This window comes from Spermophilus citellus (genome assembly GCF_964194105.1).
Source record: "Spermophilus citellus genome assembly, chromosome: 17".
NCBI lineage: Eukaryota > Metazoa > Chordata > Mammalia > Rodentia > Sciuridae > Spermophilus > Spermophilus citellus.
In genome coordinates, this window is record NC_138199.1 from 58849823 (window position 1) to 58868330 (window position 18508).

Below are 18508 nucleotides of genomic sequence, written 5' to 3' on the forward strand. Positions count from 1 at the left end.
CAGCTGGGTTAGACACCCACATAGGCTCTGATTTGAATGAGCTGGTCCCTCCCACTAACAACTCAGCCACAGATGTCCGTTATTCTTTTTCTCAAATTGGCTACGTGTCACCTTGCCAGGTGAGCAGCTGCGATCTGAGAGCGCACAGCCAAGACAGGAAAACCTCAACACAGGGGCCATGGAGGACAGGGAAGGGAAGATACACAGAGTGCCCCAATACATGGGGGCATGGGGTGGGGCATCCAAGGGGCAGACAGAAGGTACCAAGAGCCCATGGAGTCGGCAATGGAGTTAAGTCAGCAGAAAGAACAGATGTAGCCTACCTCACAGCCTGCTGAGGTCTGGAGCTCTTAACTAAATCCCACAAAAAGACAGCAGAGAACAAAAGAAGATGAACGAAAAAAAAGAGAGATTTTCCTAAGGACAGCAGTATGGACGATCATTAGCAATGACCTTGCATAGCCCAGCGGCCTTCACCAAGCCTCTGCTGGCTCATCTTTGTTCCTCCTCTGCCCTCAAAAGTTGCAGAATATTCTCCACAATAAATTGTTTTTGAGTTGTACACACAGTTCAACTGTCCCCAACATCACCAACACAACTTGTCCTTCTTATCCTGGTCCTCTTCTCAATTCAGAGTATGGTGTCTTGGCAGTGAAGGAGGGAAGCCTTGGAAAGCATTTAGACAAAAGAACTGCATCTGTGTTCCAAACCGACCAAGGAAGTAAGTATTTCCAGTAGGAACAAGCGCCAAAAATAACCACTACAAGGATAATAATGCCCAAGAACACTTGTTGAGCATTTAATATGGGTCAAGTTCTTCAATATGTTATCCTATTCATTTCTTATAACCCTGTAGGACCAAAGAGGTTAAGTAACCTGTCCAAGGCCACACAACTTGTAAATAGCAGGAGCAGGGCTCATATTGAAATCACTCTGACTTTAGGTCCCAAGTACTTAGCCTCTGTGCAATATCATAAGTAATGACTTTCCCTTTTTATATTCATATAGTCTTTCTAGAAGTCTGCTGTAACATACAGAGAAAGTGGCTTGAACAGTAAAAGATGGAGTCCAACTGGTTAAATTTGACCAGTTGACTCTGATAAGTGGATGCTGATCCATAATGGGGGGACATGGGAAAGATGGAGGAACTTTGATGGGGCAAAATGGAGGGCAGGGTGGGGAAGGGACATGGGGGTGGGAAAGATGGTGGAATGAGATGGACATCATTACCCTACATGCATGTATGACTGCACATATGGTGCAACTCTATATCTTGTACAACCACAGAAACGTAAAGTTGTGCTGCAATTGTGTACAATGAATTAAGATGCATTCTGCTGTCTTATACACCTAAATAAAACAAATTTTAAAAAATTCTACCAGTTGAGGAAGAACAGACAAGTCCAGTAACTGGGCTTGACACCAGTAAGAAAATTCTAGATGAGAACATTTTAGGAATTCACATTTACTGAACTATTTGACTGGATGTCACAAGAAGGGAGTTTCTCACTGCTGTGTTTATGGGCCTCGTTGAAGATGTTTCCATCCCTGGTTCCTAGCGTGGTCCCATCCCTAGGTAACTCTAATCATCTCCCTCTCCAGGTCATCCTCAATTCAATCCACCCTTCCTCTATAGCCATGATTCTCCTTCTTTAAAGCATCGTTTCTCAAACTTGGTGCTTTTTGTTTTGAGGGACTGTCCTGTACCTTGTACAATGTTTAGCATCCTTGGACTTACAAAGGCTCCATCCTGCCTAAAGGATTAAGTCCAACTTTTTAGCAAACACCCATGACTTTGACAGTGAGCACCACATACTTCATCCACCTGACCTTTCCACACATTAGCCAACACACAGAGATACTCATTTTATCCACTATCCTCATTTCCTTGTGTTTCTGTTCAGGCTGTTCCCTCTTCCTAGCTGTTCTTTCACCCTGTGACCTTTACCAAACTCCCCCTCACTCTCAAAGGCCCAACTCAAATCTTTACTCACTCAACAACTTTTTTCTGATCGCCTCAGACAGAATCAACCGTCTGCTCCTGGGTTCTCCCAGCAAATCTACCTCTATTTCTATCCTTATTTTATGCCCCTTTGCTTTCCTGTTTCTTTCTAAATGGTGAGCTCCTTGATGGGAGGGAATAGGCCAAATTAATTTTTCTAGTTACAGTGATTATCATGAAATCTGTTACAGAGCAGGCACACCATTAATGTTTGTTCACTTATCCATTCATTTATTCAGCAAATAGTTATCAAGTTCATACCACATGGTGGGCACTGGAGATTCAGAAGTGAATAAAGCCAAGTCCCTTCTATCATGGAGCTTACAACGTAGCCAAATTTCTGGAAAACCCATGCATATCAACCAAGAGATGCTCTGTGTTATATTATTACAGTATTGCAAAGAGCTCTCAGCCCCGGTGGGGAGAACTATTGTGCTCTCTACTGAGGGTAGGAATGGGAGGGAGCCTGGGGTCAGGGGTCAGTCTGCTTGAAGGCAATCCTTAACTCAGAATCACTGACTGCATCCCCCTGATTGTCATTTCACAAGACTTTAAAAGTTGGCTCCTAAACCCCACATAAGGTGACTCATTCTCCAGAATTCTCAATCAGGAAGAAGCGTGATAAAAATCCGATTGTTAATCAGAGAAAAGGCAGGAGCAAAGGGGAAGTAACTTGAACTGCTCTGGAAGCCACATCACTGTGTGAGTAGGTGGCCCCAAGGAGTTGGAGGAGGGATGGTACTGGGCCTGAGCTAGCTGGCACCAATTCTTCCAGTGAACCCAGGGGGTGCAACCAGTGTCTCTTGGCCGCTGTGGGTCCCTTTGCCCATGACCCCACCACCACCCTCTAGAAACCACATCAGCATTCAAGATTCAAACACACCAAAAATAAATAAATACATAAAGAAACAAAATACGACTCAGCCACCTCTTTGCAGCCTTGGAAATAAAGGCGTGTTTCCCGGGAAGGATGGATGGGGAACAGAAGCCCCCCTCTGGCCAGCTGCCACGTATATCTGGAGGTGTGGGCTGGCAGAAGGGGAAAGTAGACAGCCTCTGAGTCTTGAGGTTGGGTTCCCTCGAAGGACAGCGTGTGGTGAAGATTCTTGTTCAAGCAACTCACTGAGGGAGTGGAGGGGAGGCAGGATGTAGTCTAGGGCAAGAGGCAAAAGCCAGCAGAAATATTGTCTCAGACAGAGACTGCCTTCAGTCTGAGCCCACTGTGGGCTCTGGAGCATGAATGGCACCACACAGCCAGGCCCACCTTGAGGCAAAGGGACTGGCCTTGCCCAATGCCTGAGGGCAAGGCAGTTCCTGTGGGTCCAGGGCCAGGCTATGGAGAGAGGACAGCTGTGGGCTATCATCACAGCAGCTACCTCACAGCAGCTGGGGGAGGGGTGTGACAGCCAGCAGAGTGAGGCCCCATAGCGTCCACTCTGCCTTGCTTTTGGCCATAGCTCCTGGACTGGGGAAAGACCGACACCACAGTGGCTTGGCCTTACTCAGAGGCCTCGGCCTCCTCAGAAACCCTGGTCCCACAGTGTTTCCTTTGTGAGGCAAAACAAAGTGATCTTTGACAAGACGATGTGCAGGGCCAGCCAGGGAGTGAGGCTGGGAGTGGAAGTGGGCAGTCAGAGCCAGCGGGCTGACCCCAAGCCCTGGCAGAATCAGCCCTTGAAAGGCAACCACAGTGTGGTAATGTCACAGGATTGGCACCCCTCCAACAGACAGACCAGCCGGGGTTCACAGGAAAGTCAGAGGAGGGAGACAGATGAGAAATGAGTGGAAGAGAGGAAGGTAGGGAGGAAGGAAGAGAGCAGGGGAGCAGGAAGGAGCAAGTGCTTCAGGTCAGAGGGAATGTAGCTGGACTTCTGGCTGACTCATTGTTCCACTCCGGTATGACCCAACCTTCCTTTGAGACTTAGCACACGTCCCACCTCCTCCATGAAACTGCCCAGGCCTCCCCTATCCACAGGGAGTCTCCCCAGGGTGGAGTCCTATGGGGTAGACTTCTGTAAGACTCCCCCAGGACAACCGACCTCCGCCAGATTCTGCCTCATGCTGTGAACTAGGCCTAGGTATGTTAATGAAGCACAAAGCTCTTATTAACACCTCTCTACCCTGCACCAGGGCAGCACAAAACCTGCTCATGGAGGGTGCCTGATAGACCCGAGCTCATAATGTAGGAAGTGGAAAAGAACCTTGAGGGCTGGGGCTGTGACTCAGTGGGTACTGGCCTGGCATGTGTGAGGTTCTGGGTTCAATCCCCAAGACAAAAAAAAAGAACCTTGAGGGAAAGGATGCACTCCCCGATGTGTAAGGCAGAGGTGCTGAGAGTGGGCAACTCCGCAGACCATTCCTATGGTAGGGAGGGAGCAGGCCAGGAAACCAGCTGCCATGATCAGTGGCCAGGCACTAGGAAAATGGCCAGGTCACATCAGTCCTGCCTCATGAGCCCCTGCTTGTAGCAAAGAACAGTCCACAGAGCCAACAGCTCAGGTAAGGGACAAGGACAAGCTGGAGTATAGCTCTGAGAGGTCAGGAATCATGCATGACCCCTATTCACCCGTGTGGACCAAGTGCTGAGACACAGAGCAGGTGCAGGATGAACATGTGCCCCTGAGTCCTGTCACTAAGGATGTGATGACAGCACGGCAGGGTCCAGATGTGAGGCTGGCCAGGCACCTGACACCCTGGCAAGAATTGTTAGTGGGAGGCTGCTGAGGCCACCTGGGGTTCCCTGACGGATTAGACCGCAGTGCACAGGACGAGCTCTTCTTGCATCCACTTTGGCAGGAACCAGGGCTTCTGACCCAGGCAGCTTTCTTTTGTGGCTTCCATGGGGCCATCAGCCAAAGGAAACACACTCTGACTGGAATCCTTCTCACAGCGCCTCACACCAGACCAGGACCCAGAAGAGTAGCGGGCGTGCCCCTAGCAGGCCCTCTGCAGGCCTCTCTGGCACCAAACCCCTAGCTCTCAGTTCCAACCTTCTCCCCTTGGATCTCCCACCCCAAACTTGCCCATTTCCTTTGGTATTTTAAAAATGATGTAAGTACTATTAAATAGTAAAATGAGCTGAGGTTCCTGCCTCACCCCCTAGTTTAAATTGCCATTATGGCAGGTGCGATGGCGCACGGCTATAATCCCAGTGGTTCAGGAGGCTAAGACAGGAGGACCACGAGTTCAAAGCAGCCTCAGCAAAAGCTAAGCAATTCAGTGAGATCCTGTCTCTAAATAAAATACAAAATAGGGCTGGGGATGTGGCTCAGTGGCCAAGTTCTTCTGAGTTCAATTCCTGGTATCCCCTAAAAAATTTGCCATTATGTGTTTTCATTTTGTGTACCTGATCTCTCTCTCCACAGGCCCCCCAATCTCTCTAATGTTGGTATCATTTTCCTCCAAGCCCTCTCTCAGATTTTATTGCCATAGTAGGGGAAATATTGTTTCAACTTTAGTCAGAAAGGCAATTATCAAGAATACAAATAATACCGTGTTGGTAAGGATGTAGGGGGAAAAGGAACACTCATATACTGTTGATAGAACTGCATATTAGTGCAACCACTCTGGAAAGCAGTATGGAGATACCTCAAAAAACTAGGAATGGAACCACCATATGACCCAGCTATCCCACTCCTTGGTATATGCCTAAAAGATCTAAAATTAGCACATTATAGGGATGCAGCCACATCAATGTTATAGCAGCACAATTCACAACAGCTAAGCTATGGAACCAACCTAGGTACCTGTCAATAGTCAATAGATGAATGGATTTTAAAAAGATGTTGTTTACATACAAAATGGAGTATTACTCAGTCATAAAGAAGAATGAACTTATAGCATTTCCTGGAAAATGGACAGACCTGAAGAACATTGTGCTAAGTGAAATAAGCCAGACCCAGAATGTTTTCTCTGATATGCAGAAGCTGCTCCAAAATAAGCAGGGAGTGGGGGGCAAAAGAAAAGGAAAGGGTTCCATCAAAATAGAAGAAAGATCAGTGGAGTAGAGGAAGGAGATTGAGACAGAGGGAGAAGGGATAGGATAAGCAAAGAACAGGGAAATAAATCCCACCTAAATTTCCTATGTACCTATATGAATACACCTCAGTGAATCTCACCATTATGTATCTCCACAAGGCACTAATTTTAAAAAAATAAACTATAGTTAAATAGCAGAAGCATCAGTACAATAGAAGAAAAACAATGGGAAAAGGAGGGGAGAAAGGGGGACTGAATTAGGGCAAATTATAATCCATGCTTTTATAATTATGCCAAAATGAAACCTAATGTGATATATAACTAAAAAGAACCAATAGATAAATAAAAAAGAAAAGGAGTCTTTTTTATGTTTCTAGGGCATGTGAAGAATGGCACAGATTATTCTTTCTAATCAGGCTTTTTTAAGGGCCAATGTTAATGTTAAATTGAGCATCTGTGTCAATTAGTTCAGCTGGTTAAACTCCAATGCAGATGAAGCCAGTCTGGGTCATGGATCATCACAGGAAGCAACTATAATCCCTATGTTCAACTGGCCATAAAAACATACCCATAAACTAGTTCCAGCCAATTTGAAAATGTCTGCAGTTTGTCCATTGCAAAAAAGGATTAAATCAAGATAAAAATCCATCTCCAGAGCTCAAGGAAAAACTCAGACTGCTCATTTGCCATCTAAAAGTGTTGTCAGCATATCTACAAATAAAGTTTAACTTCTAGCTGGACAAGTACCCCAAGAATGGTCTTTAAGGCAATGAGAAACAGTTTGAGATTATTTGCAGGCCTCAAGATTTTAATGAATTTTGTAGTGAGGACAGTTCAGCACTCAGCAGGTAGAAGGACTCAAAATGATAAACTCCATATTTGTACCCAGGAACTCTCCTATGGTGACCCTATCCAGTAGAACTTTCTGCCCTGTTGAAATGTTTTATATCTATGGAGTCAAACACAATCACCACTAGCCTACCGACAAAAGAACTAAATATATTTTCAGACTCAGTTAATTTGAATGGCCTAGTGTAGCTAGTGGCTACCATGTTGAACAGTGTAGATCTGGCATCAAAAAAATAATAGTAAAGGGCTGGGGCTGGGGCTGGGGCTGGGGCTCAAGGTAGCGCACTTGCCTGGCACGTGTGAGGCACTGGGTTCGATTCTCAGCAACACATATAAATAAATAAATGTCTATCAACAACTAAAAAAAATTTTTTAAAGTAATAGTAAGGAAACAAAAACAAAAGCAACAACACTGGTAACAAAACTGGTCTAATATTTAACAAGAAAGAGCATACTATCTTCCAGATATTGTCCTAAGTATATTAGTTCATTAAATATGCTACAATGTCTTGCATATACCAAGTCTCTTGGAATACTAAAAATTTAATTATCATCACTCGGTGATTTGGGGGGAGGGGGGCGGGCAGGAAAAAAGTGTTAGTCCTTATACTCAAAAAGATTAGGACCTTAAAATATTTCCAGAGTAGGCAGAGGAAAGAAAAGAACAGAAATATATATATCTTTACCTTGAAGTTCCTCCACTTTCCTACCCTATTCCAGGAAGGAGAGAAACCCTAGAAGCAGAGGATGGTTTAGGTTTCTTGTATTCTACAAGGAAAGAAAAGATCAATTTGCCTCTCTTCCTCCTGGGTTCTTTGGCCATTGGGGTAGAAGACTACCATCTGCGCAGCTCTGCCCACCCTCGCCTGTCTCGGGAGCCACCAGCACGTGTGCAAGTTTGGCCACGCTGCTTCGTGGGCACGTGGTGGGGCCGGCCTTCAACTCACCTGAGCACATCTCCCCCTTGTAGCGGACACAGGAGAAATCATCGCATTCGCAGTACTTGCCGGTGATCTTGCCAAAGTCACTGCTGTGGCAGACACACTGGCCACAGAGGCACTCGCCCCGCTGGCTGCAGATGGGCTGTCCCTCCTTGGGGCTGCACTCATCCTGCTGAGAAGGGCGGTAGTCCTCTTCCGAGCACTCGCAGTGGGACCCCAGCCAACCAGGCCCACAGCGGCACACCCCACACTCGAAGGTCCCATTGCCATTGTTGCAGTGGCGGCTGTAAGGCTCAGCTTGGGCCTGGCAGGTGCAGTCACAATCGAAGGTGACCTGGACGGTGAGGCTGTCCTTGAAGCCCACAGGTTTGATGGTGAAGGACTTCTCCTTCTCCTGGGGGCAGCCTCGAACCTTGGCCTCAATGCTGAAGCTCACCTGGATGGAAAGCCAGACCGGATTCAGATATAAGTATCCCAGTTAACACTCAAGCCCCGGAAGAGAAGAAGTGTGTGTGTGTGTGTGTGTGTGTGTGTGTGTGTGTGTGTGTCCTGCCAAGGAGTACCCAGATTGGGTGTCTAATCCTCCTGTGATCTGGAGTTTCTCAGCCTGCCCAACACCAACGTCCCGCAAAGCAAAACCAAGAACACAGGGTAGTTGTGCCATTGTGACATATCTGGCTAAACACAGTCACATAATATCAGCAAGGCACACAAAGCACAATTGTGCAGCACACAGTGTCACAGAGTAGTCAGTCATAAGCTGAAGATCTACTGTTCAATTTTCATATAATATTTCATAACTGGCCAAAATTTCTTATATGGGGTATATGCACATGTGCCTAGAAAACCCAATGATAGAAAGATCAATATATAGATCTATAGAAAGATGGGTAGATCAGAAGATCTATTTCCTTCTCTTCCTTCTTCCCCTCTCCTTGGACAGAAGCAAAGGAGAACCAACCAATAAGGAAAAATATGGAGGGGCAGAATGAACATCTGCATCCTCAAATTCCATGAGGGCAGGAATTTTTCCTGTTCCATTTGCTGTTAAACCTTCAGCAGCTAGAACAATGCCTGGCACATAGTTAGGCACATAAAAATTCATAGACAATATTGTCATTTTACATTGTAGAGAAAAGAAAGGTATTACCTTGGAGGAATCTGGAAGTTGGATAGAGTTTGAAGGTAAAGAAATATTTTTGATTTGCAATCAAATGTGCATATACAGACGGACCAAAATGGAAGTTCTTGGAAACCCTGGCAGGGAAGTTCACTTAGCAGATGAAGAAAGCTTAGGCGACAGAAACTTCAGAGGAAAAGCTTGGCAGCTCCAGCACATCTCATTTGTAATAACCTTCAGGAAGAAGGTACCAGAAAAGAAGGAGCTAGGATGCCCACAGACACTCCAGGGCTCAGGCCAGGGTCAGAGCTGCATCTTCAGCCTTGCCCAGCCCACCTCACCGTATCTCCAATCTTGAGTCCCACACAAGACTTAAGGCCTGGGATGACCTCATTGTTGAGGCAGGTGGCATTGAAGGATAGAGACAACTCCTCAGGGAGGTCACGCACTTCCAGCTCTACTTTAGAGCGGATTTTCTGAGCAGAAAAGAACAAAAGAAATGAGCTGAAAGGAAATGGGCAAGAGCCAATTTCATCCCAAGCAAAATTTACTGGGTGGCCTTGAACTTACCCTGGCAGTGCCAGGTGCTGAGGTTAGTGTGGCAGCTACTGGAGCATCCTGGGAGCCTATTTCCTGCTCTATTTCCTGCCCAGGAATCTCCTCCCTCTTTCTGTCCCCACTTGTGTCCAGATAAATCTGGGTAAAATCTAAATCAGCCACACCCTTCTGAAGGCCTCAAAGGCATACAATAAAGAAATGTCAAAATGGGTCACCTTGGGTAGTAGCACTTTTCTGCCTAATTTTGCTTTCCATTACTGGAGATTGAACCCAAGGTCTTGCACATGCTGGGCATGTGTTCTAACACTAAGCTACACTCCCAGTCATTTTTTATTTTAATTGAGACAGGGTCTCCCTAAGTTGTCCAGGCTGACCCCAAACTGCCTTGGCCTCCCAAATATCTGGAATTATAGGCATGTGCCACTGTGCCCAGCCTCTATCTGATTTTTTTGTCACTCTTACCCTGCCCATGTTTCAGATCCCTCTTTTCTCTGTTGTTGGACCTAAGTTGTGCCCCACTCAGCACCCCACAATTGCTTCTCCATCTAGTCCCCCTCACTATCCCCTTCCACCTTCTTTTAGCTCTCTACTCATTGTCCCCACTCCTCCCTGCCTCTCTCAGAAGCTGCATCCCTCCCAGGTTGGTCATCCCCTGGCCTCTGGGAGCACAAGAAGAAGGCAGTTTGGCTTCATGGTTGACTGGCAGCCAGGACTCCCAAATCTGAGTCCTGCTGCATAGCAAGCCAAATCAAGTGGCCAAGTGGCAGGTCATTCCCGGCACAAGATACTTACCCCATAAGCATCCACAATGAGCTGGAGGACATTGCTCGAATCAGTGGACAGAACCCCCACTGTGGTCCCTGGGATGAGCTCACTATAGTTCTAGAAAGAAAGGTAAAGATATCCAGAGTTTACTGAAGGAAAGGAGGGATCTCCTAAAGCACCACCCCCCAAATCAGACTGATTCTTGAAATGAAAATTGAAGAAAAGTATAGGATATTTCATTTGTCACTTCCAGAAATATATCTAGCAATTTTTAAGGCCTGAGCAAAATTATAGGAAATCCTCCTACTCCTCATCTCATTGAATTGCCTCCCCTCCATCAGATCAAACATTAACACACCCTAATAGGTTGGAGGTTGGAGGGGAAAGGCCACAGAGAGGAATCTTAAGCTTCTGAGGAGTGGTTTGAAGAAAGATCTTTCCTTATTGGGTCCCCAGTTGACAGTACCATAGGCTAGCTCCCAATAACAGGACTGTCCATCACAGGGTCCACTCCACAGAGCCCCAGAGGCACAGTTACCTGGTAGAGATGGACTACATTTTCAGTCACTGCAAAGATCAAATTGATGTTTTTCTCAGATAGTTTCTCAGTCATCAGCCCCAGAGAGGGATAATCCTGGAAAGGGGGAAGGAAGTGGAGGTTAATGAAGATGTCTCACATACTCAATGGATTCTATGCCTTTGAACTTGGCTGACTTAGGCTGTGACCAAGACTTTTTTACTCCACAGGCAAAGAGACATGCTACTGTGTTTGGATATGGTTAGAGTATGTCCCTCGAGATTTCATGTGTTGAAATTTGATTCCATCGTGAGGTATTAATAAGGTGGAAACTTAATCCAACTGTGTGTGGTGTTTAGAGGTAGGTAAGGGCCTTTGGGAGAAAATGAGGATTAGGGTGGAGCCCCCCATGATTAAATCCTGGTGGCTTTATAAGAAGAGAAAGATCAGAAGAGACACATACATACTTGTGCTCTCTGACCCTTGAGATATGACTCTCTGCACTGCTCGGGACTCTGCCAGCAGGAAGACCATCCCCAGATATGGCACCTCCAGAACCACTAGCCCAAATAAACCTCTTTGCTTTATGATTTACTAATATATAAGCAAGAAGGATAAAGTAGCAGCACAAACCTAGCTGTGAGCTCCAGAGTTAAATGAAGGTGACATCAAAGCTAAGCACCTCTTTTCTTCTTACTCAAACTTAATGCAGCAAAACCATAAACTAACTCCCTGGGGTCGGCCCTGGGTTAGGCCTGATCTTGGAGCAATGAACAAACACCTTCACCTGGCTCTCATGATCCTCCACCATGTGGTCTCAGCCTTTCTTTCTAAACATTGCTCACCTCCAATCCACTTCCACTCAAGCTTGACCTGGGCCACGCTTCCTTCCACCTGGAATGGCCTTCTTTTTAGTAACCCACCTCCTTCCTTAGGAACTAGCTCGAGGCCCACCTTCTCCAGGAGGCCTTCCTTGACCATCCCAGCTCTTGATGAGCTTTTTTTTCCTTTGGATACCAGTAGCCTTTATTGACTACGCCACCCATTTTGCATTCATCGTGCATTTTGTGTTATTAATAAATATATATGTCCTTGCCTTTCAACTAAACCAAAAACTACTAAGAGTAGGATCTTGGGATAGTTTTTATGTCCCTCAGCTCCAGTCCCCTGCATAGAGTAGTGTCAAAGGTGGCTGACTCGCCCATTGCCTAGTGGTACTTGACTTGGATATGGCTGACACCAAGGAACTCCAGCCACACTGGTGAGGGGGTGAAGTGTGAATATATCCATGGGCTCCTACACCCTGTAGGGAGCTCATGAGATCATCCTGTTCAGTCTCCTGCCTTTACACAGGGGTATACCTGTAAGCTACCTGATAAGACAGTTGCTCATTAATAAATTTAGAGATGAAGAAGTTATCAGGATTCTGAGCATCAGCATATTTATCTTATGGTTTACAATGATTTCTCCTGTTTCAATTTAAACACGTTTCCTCTTATTTAATGAATTGTGCATAGTTAATTACTAAAACATTTTTTAAAAAGTGTAAGAAGACTTCTTGCATATCAGCTCAGTCATCCACAGCCCTTCTTTTCTTCAAGCTAATGACTTTAAGCCCTTTAATGTTTCCTTATAGGACTAGCTCTCTGGGTTTTTGATTTTTTTTTTTTGTCTCTTTTTCCTCTGTCTTCTCCCAATAACCCCAAATGAACATGGTTTCCAAAATGGGGGCTCATCTGCACAGAGCAGGAGGGGAAGACCTGTTTTCCAGCTAGGCCCATGAGAGTCCTTTGGATACATTCTGGATGCCATGGTGCTGCCGCTGGTGCTGATGACAGGGGAAGCAGTGGGAACGCTGACCCAGTCAAGGCTCTGTCATGGTTGCACAGGCTGTACTCTGGAGGGGGATGTCCAGCTGACAGGAGGCAGGAGCTGGGGAACTGCTCACTGCCCAGAAGAAGGGCTGTCATTTTCCTATTCACACAAGGACTCTGCCTGAGTTAGGACAGCCATAATAGATAGGGACCATGGGTGGTGCCAGACATCTCACCATGGTAATGGTAATGGAGGCAGAGTAATGGTTGTCAGTGCCAACATGACACTGCCCATCATTGGGCTGGACGATGCCTGCCAGCCTTCCATCCAGTGCTATGTGGGTCTTGGCATCAGTGGTAAAAACCAGCAAATGGGATGCATCATTCCTCCAGCCAATTTTTTCCTGTTAAAAAAAAAAAAACAGGTAAAAGAGCAAAGCAATTTCAGCCATATCATTGATAGAGAAACAAGATCTAAGGACCTCCCTGCCTGAAGGGCTGGACAAGTCATCTTGGAGAAGGACCTCAGCCCTATCCCTTGGAATCCAAGTTAGAGCTTCCTAATTCAGAAATTTCTTAGGAAAATAAATAATTTCATAACTGATTAATTCAAACAGCCAAATGACTCCCTCTTCAACTCCAAACATAACTCTTCCACTGATAGTCATGTTACCCACCTACAGCTGGGCTGGGCTAGAAGAAATTCCATCTGAACATCTACCCACATTGCTGAGGTTAAGTTAACTCAGCCTTGATTTTGAAAGAATACCAGAGAAGGTAAGATGTTCTCCCCAGAAAACAACTGGAACCAGTGAGGTTCAAAGAGTTCTCTCTTCTGGTCAAGGAGTAAATATAAGCAGGAACTGCATACCAGGAGCAACTTATTACTCATACTGTGCAAAGTTCAGCCCAGTTCTTATCTCAGATTGCACCAGAAATCCCCAGGGTGAGCCACTTCCCCACTTTGATCTGTGCCAACCACGATTGGCACCCAAACCCTCCAAACTCACATCACAAACTGTAGCCTGCATGATGGCATCAAAGCCACCCTCTGGGGCATCTCGGTTCCGTGACACACTCTGCTTCTTCACTTCCTCATTGAAGCGGGTTACCTGGTCTGTTAGTGTCAACACGTGTTTGTAGCCAAACATAGGCAAACAGGCATTCTTCATACTGAGAAGGAACAAGAGATAATGTAAGCAGACACCCTGAAGGAAAAAGGCAGCAAGAAATTGGAAGGGAAAGAGAATGGGACAAATATGGATTGTGGTATGCCCAGGCCAGTTTCACACAATCACAATTGCCCAGACAGATCAGATGCCAACTCTCTCATTTCAACCTCATCTTCAGCTAGCCTCGCAGAAAAGACAGTGAGCTGTGAAACCAGACTGCCTGAGTTCAAATCCCAGCTTCTCCACTTACTAGTCATGCGAACGTCAACATACCCCTCTAATCCTAACCCAGGAAACCAGGGACATGATAGCACGTATCTCATAAGAGCTGTTGTGAAGAGTAAGCAAGTAAGAATTTAGGCCAGAGTAAGGCTTGAGTTGTTGTTGCTGTGACCTTATAATCAACACTTCTCTATAGTAACTCTACAGCAAAAGTCCATCACAAAAGAAAGTTCCTAAACTATCAATAAGTTGATATATCATGTCCAGACAGGAACATTGCTGTCCCCAGACTAATAGTTTGCTTGTTTAATTAATAGATGATGTCTTTCCTGTAAAAAATACAACCCAGACAGAAGGTTAAAAGTGATAACAGTCCAGCACAGTGGCACACACCTGTAATCTTATCAGCTCAGGACGCTGAGGCAGGAGGATTGCAGGTTCAAAGTCAGCCTCAGCAACTTAGGGAGGCCCTGAACAACTTAACAAGACCCCGTCTCAAAATATAAAATAAAAAGGGATAGGTGTGTGGCTCAGTGCCCCTGGGTTCAATCCTTGGTATGGGGTAGGGGTGGAGAAACTTTATCATAAAACTTTGAAAACTAAAAAGCAAATTCACACCTTGTCAGGCACAGAGTAACCATCATTTTTAATTACCATAATACATGGATTTGCATAGTATTCACCAATTAAATAAGTCATTCCGCCATAAATTCAAGTGTGAAACCAGGGCTGGGGTGCTCAGTGATAGAGTGCTTGCCTAGCATGTACAAGACCTTAGATTCAATCCCCACCACCACAAAAAAAAAAAAAACCCTATTCATCAATTTATACCTTACTAAAGGGTTCAATATCTCTAGGATTTAATTTCTTGCATTTTAATCCTATAGAATCCATGCCCGCGATGACAACAATAAAAGCAAGCCTTCGGAAAGCATAACTCCTCTGCTTACTTATCCACGAATTTCCCTCTGCTTTGGACCTCACTGCTTTCCCATTCTCTTTCCTCCTATATATTTGTGGCAAAGACCAAGAAGTTGATGAATTTTCTTTCTAGGTCCCCAACTAGCCTTGGACTCTATTGGCACAATACTCCAGATCCACAGGCTAACCCGTGTGTCAGATGGGAAAACTAAAGTAGAAAGGAGCTATGGGTTGGCCAGAAGGCAGCCGACAAAGCAACCCTAGAGCTAGAAATGGGAACCAGGACTTGGACCTGCCTGGGACAAAGGGGGAGGGGTGCTTCCCTGGTTTCTGGAGGAGAGACTTACTCATAACAGGGGTTTTTGAGGGCTTCTGGTGGGGAGATGTACATGTATGGTGACACAGGCTTGTCCACAAAGGCCCCGAAACCAATCCGCAGGTTACTGGTGAGCTTGCGCATTTGGGAGGCCAGCTTGGTACCCAGGTTCTGGATACTCCACAGATCATCTTTCATGGAGTAAGACAGGTCCATTAGGTAGTAGATGTCTACAGGATAATCCTCCACCTGCCGCACTTGGATGGAGAAATTCTTCGAGTCATCTGGAAGCCATAAAGATATTAATTTATCTCCTTTGCTTCCTCCAAGATTGAATAAGTAATTAAGCCACCGTTGGGAAAAAGTAACTGCTTCATCAACCAAACTTGAAAGCCCTGGTTCCTTCTCTCTTGTTTTACAATTATGTTCCTTTTTCAAACTCTTGACCCTCCTGTTTTTAAGTGTATGATTTTTAACCCTCTTAAAATTCTCATCTGTCTAATCCTTTGGATTCCAAGAGTCTATCATCCTGAGTCACAGGAGTTTGAGTAATTACCACACTCCAGAGTGTGTAAAAGACAGGAACTTTGTCCTACTCTTCTCTGAATCCATAGCACCTGACACATGCCTAGCACATAGTAAGTCTCTCTTAAATTCTTTATATATAGATATAGATATAGATAGATTTTTTTTAGTTGCTGATGGGCCGTTATTTATTTTATTTTATATGTGATGCTGAGAATCGAACCCAGTGCCTCACACAAGCTAGGCAAGTGCTCTACCATTGAGCCACAACCCCAGCCCTCTCTTAAATTCTTATTAATTTAATCAGAAAGTCAAAGTCAGTGCTTTCAAAAAGCCTGTCTCCTAGCCTCATCCTCCTTCCTTCTGAAGGTCTTTTGTCCCTACTTTGTCTGTCCCATTCCTGTCTCTCTCCCCATGGAAAAGGGCCTCCCAAATTGCTTTCTCATTCTTCATCTCAGTCATACCTCAGCAGGGAATTACACGCTATGTAAAATGGGCCCTGGGGAGAACAAATGCTTTTTGAGCACCTGATATGTCAGAAAAGTTAAGTAACTTGCTCAAGGCTAAGTACCTAATAGGTGGTAGAGTTGAGATTCAAACTCAGATCTGCAGACTGAAACCCTAATACTTCCCATTGTCTTCCATTCTCCTACTTAGATCTTCCCTCACATGCTTCTCTTCCCACTCCACTCTGAGATACTCCCCCAAGATTTCCTGCTCAGACCTCCACCTCATGCCTTATGCCCACCTTTCTCAGGTTTCTTCTCAAAAATAAGCCCCATGCCTACCTGGCCGTAGCCGGAGGGCAATCCTCTGGGGACTGACTTGAGTAACCTGGGAGCCATCTCCGGAACCTTTGTCACTGAGAGGTCTGGCCTCCAGGACTTGGGCCTCACTGACAGGAAACTCGATGGACTCGGGGGCACAGTTATCCTTCAGCAGATTCTCCTTCAGGTTACAGCGGGGCGAGCCCAGAGGCAGGTCCTGTAAGATAGAAGCCCAAGAGGACGCCCTATAAATCAGAGCCATGATGACTTAGACCTTATCCCATACTTTGGAGCTAAAACAGCGTAAATGAACCAGCAAGGTCTTTCCTGGGATAGTCCCTAGGACCTAAATCAGCATAAATGAACTGGTACGGTACTTCCTAGGATAATCAGAAGGGAAACTGAGACATCAGAAGGGCTATTCATGGATTGGTAGCCAAGAAGCAAGCCAACAGATGACTTTGGACCAGCATTTTCCTGACTATAAAATACAACTCATTTGTGGGTCTCAAAATCAATGTAGTAAGTGGATCTCAATCATCATCTCATGAAATAAGATGCAATAGAATAAAATAAGAAAAAAAAAGTATATAAATTGTAAAAGTTAAGTGTTATTTCATGAAACTTTTACTTCTTAGGAAATGAGTTATAACAACTATAACAAATAATAATATGAAATGTATTTCTTTCTGTAGGTAAAGATCAAAACCATTTGGAAGTTGGGAGACCATGAAAGCAAGGCTGTGTGTGTCCTGTTCCCTCTCTGTTCCCAACATGCAACCCAGGTCTAACAACAAAGGTGGGGAGGTAGTGAAGCATAAAGGACAACAGCCCAGGAGTAGGCTGGCTGAGACTAAACCTCAGCATTGCTACTTACTAACTGGTTACTAGAGGGAGTCACCTAAACACTCCCAGTCTAGTTTCCTCAACTGTAACACAAATAGCCCTTTCTTGGTACATAGGGCAGTCAAAACCCTGGAGAGTAGAATGGTGGCTGCCAGGAGCTAGGGTGGGGTGGCTATGGGAAGTTGCTGTTAGATGAGTACAGAGTTTCTGTTTTTTCTTGACAAAAAGAATTATGGAGTTGCTAGGAACTCAGGGGTAGCTCAGCGGTAGAGCGCTCGCCTAATACATGCAAGGCACTGGGTTCGATCCTCAGCACCACATAAAAATAAATAAAATAAAGGTATTGTGTTCAACTACAAACAAGAAAAATTTTTTTTTAGTTTTTGGCGGACACAACATCTTTGTTTGTATGTGGTGCTGAGGATCGAACCCGGGCCACACGCATGCCAGGCGAGCGCGCTACTGCTTGAGCCACTTCCCCAGACCAAGAAAAATATTTTTTTAAAAAAATTATGGAGATGGATGATGGTGACAATTTCACAATATTGTGAATGTATGTAATACCATGGAACTGTACACTTGAAATGGTTAAGATGGTAAATCCTGTTATGTGCATTTTACCACAATAAAAATTACTTTTTAGAACAAATAATGAAAATAGTAGTCGTTTCTTCCTCAAAGGGATGTCACCTGGGACTAAATAAGACGATGCATGCAGTAAGTGCTCCGTAAGTGTCAGCTACTATTATGAGATGCTTCATTAATTATTCCTGGATAAATTAATTATAAATAAAATCCATACATTTGGGAAATAGTATAATGCCAGTCTGCTGACCAGATCCTGTCCTATCACCTTCCTCCTTCAACCTGGACAAAGAACAAATTAAACCCCTTCCAGAAACCCACATTTGTATCTCGTTGCCCTGTGGGACCCTGGGTGCATTTACACCTAAGTATTGAATGGAGGACACGCTATACTAGAAAGACCACCAAAAACCAGGAAGCAGGCTCCGTCTTAGGTCTACCACGAGTTGACCATGAGACCTCAGATGAGTCATTTTGAGCCCCAGTTTCCTCACCTAACCCAACAGAGAAGGTAGACAATTTTTCAGTTCCTTTAGCCAGCACTGTGTGGGCATATGTCCATGAAGTCTCCTTGCCAGCTCAAAGGGACCTACCAGAAAACTAGTAAACC

At 45.1% G+C, this 18508-nt stretch overlaps 1 protein-coding gene and 1 long non-coding RNA gene across 2 annotated transcripts in view; one reads left to right on the forward strand and one right to left on the reverse strand.

Annotated features, from left to right (window-relative positions):
• The window catches only part of LOC308636207, a 770476-nt gene that overhangs the window by 284524 nt on the left and 467444 nt on the right, over positions 1 to 18508 (forward strand). The gene's annotated exons all lie outside the window — the stretch shown is intronic.
• Positions 1 to 18508, reverse strand: part of LOC308635493 (integrin beta-3-like) — a gene marked incomplete at its 5' end in the record, with an annotated part of 36974 nt that overhangs the window by 12406 nt on the left and 6060 nt on the right. The window contains 8 exons of the mRNA XM_081269921.1: positions 7777 to 8201; positions 9227 to 9366; positions 10241 to 10330; positions 10752 to 10847; positions 12781 to 12948; positions 13555 to 13717; positions 15207 to 15459; positions 16489 to 16684. Of these exons, the coding sequence (XP_081126047.1) occupies positions 7777 to 8201; positions 9227 to 9366; positions 10241 to 10330; positions 10752 to 10847; positions 12781 to 12948; positions 13555 to 13717; positions 15207 to 15459; positions 16489 to 16684 (1531 nt within the window). The remainder of the gene's footprint in view (positions 1 to 7776; positions 8202 to 9226; positions 9367 to 10240; positions 10331 to 10751; positions 10848 to 12780; positions 12949 to 13554; positions 13718 to 15206; positions 15460 to 16488; positions 16685 to 18508) is intronic.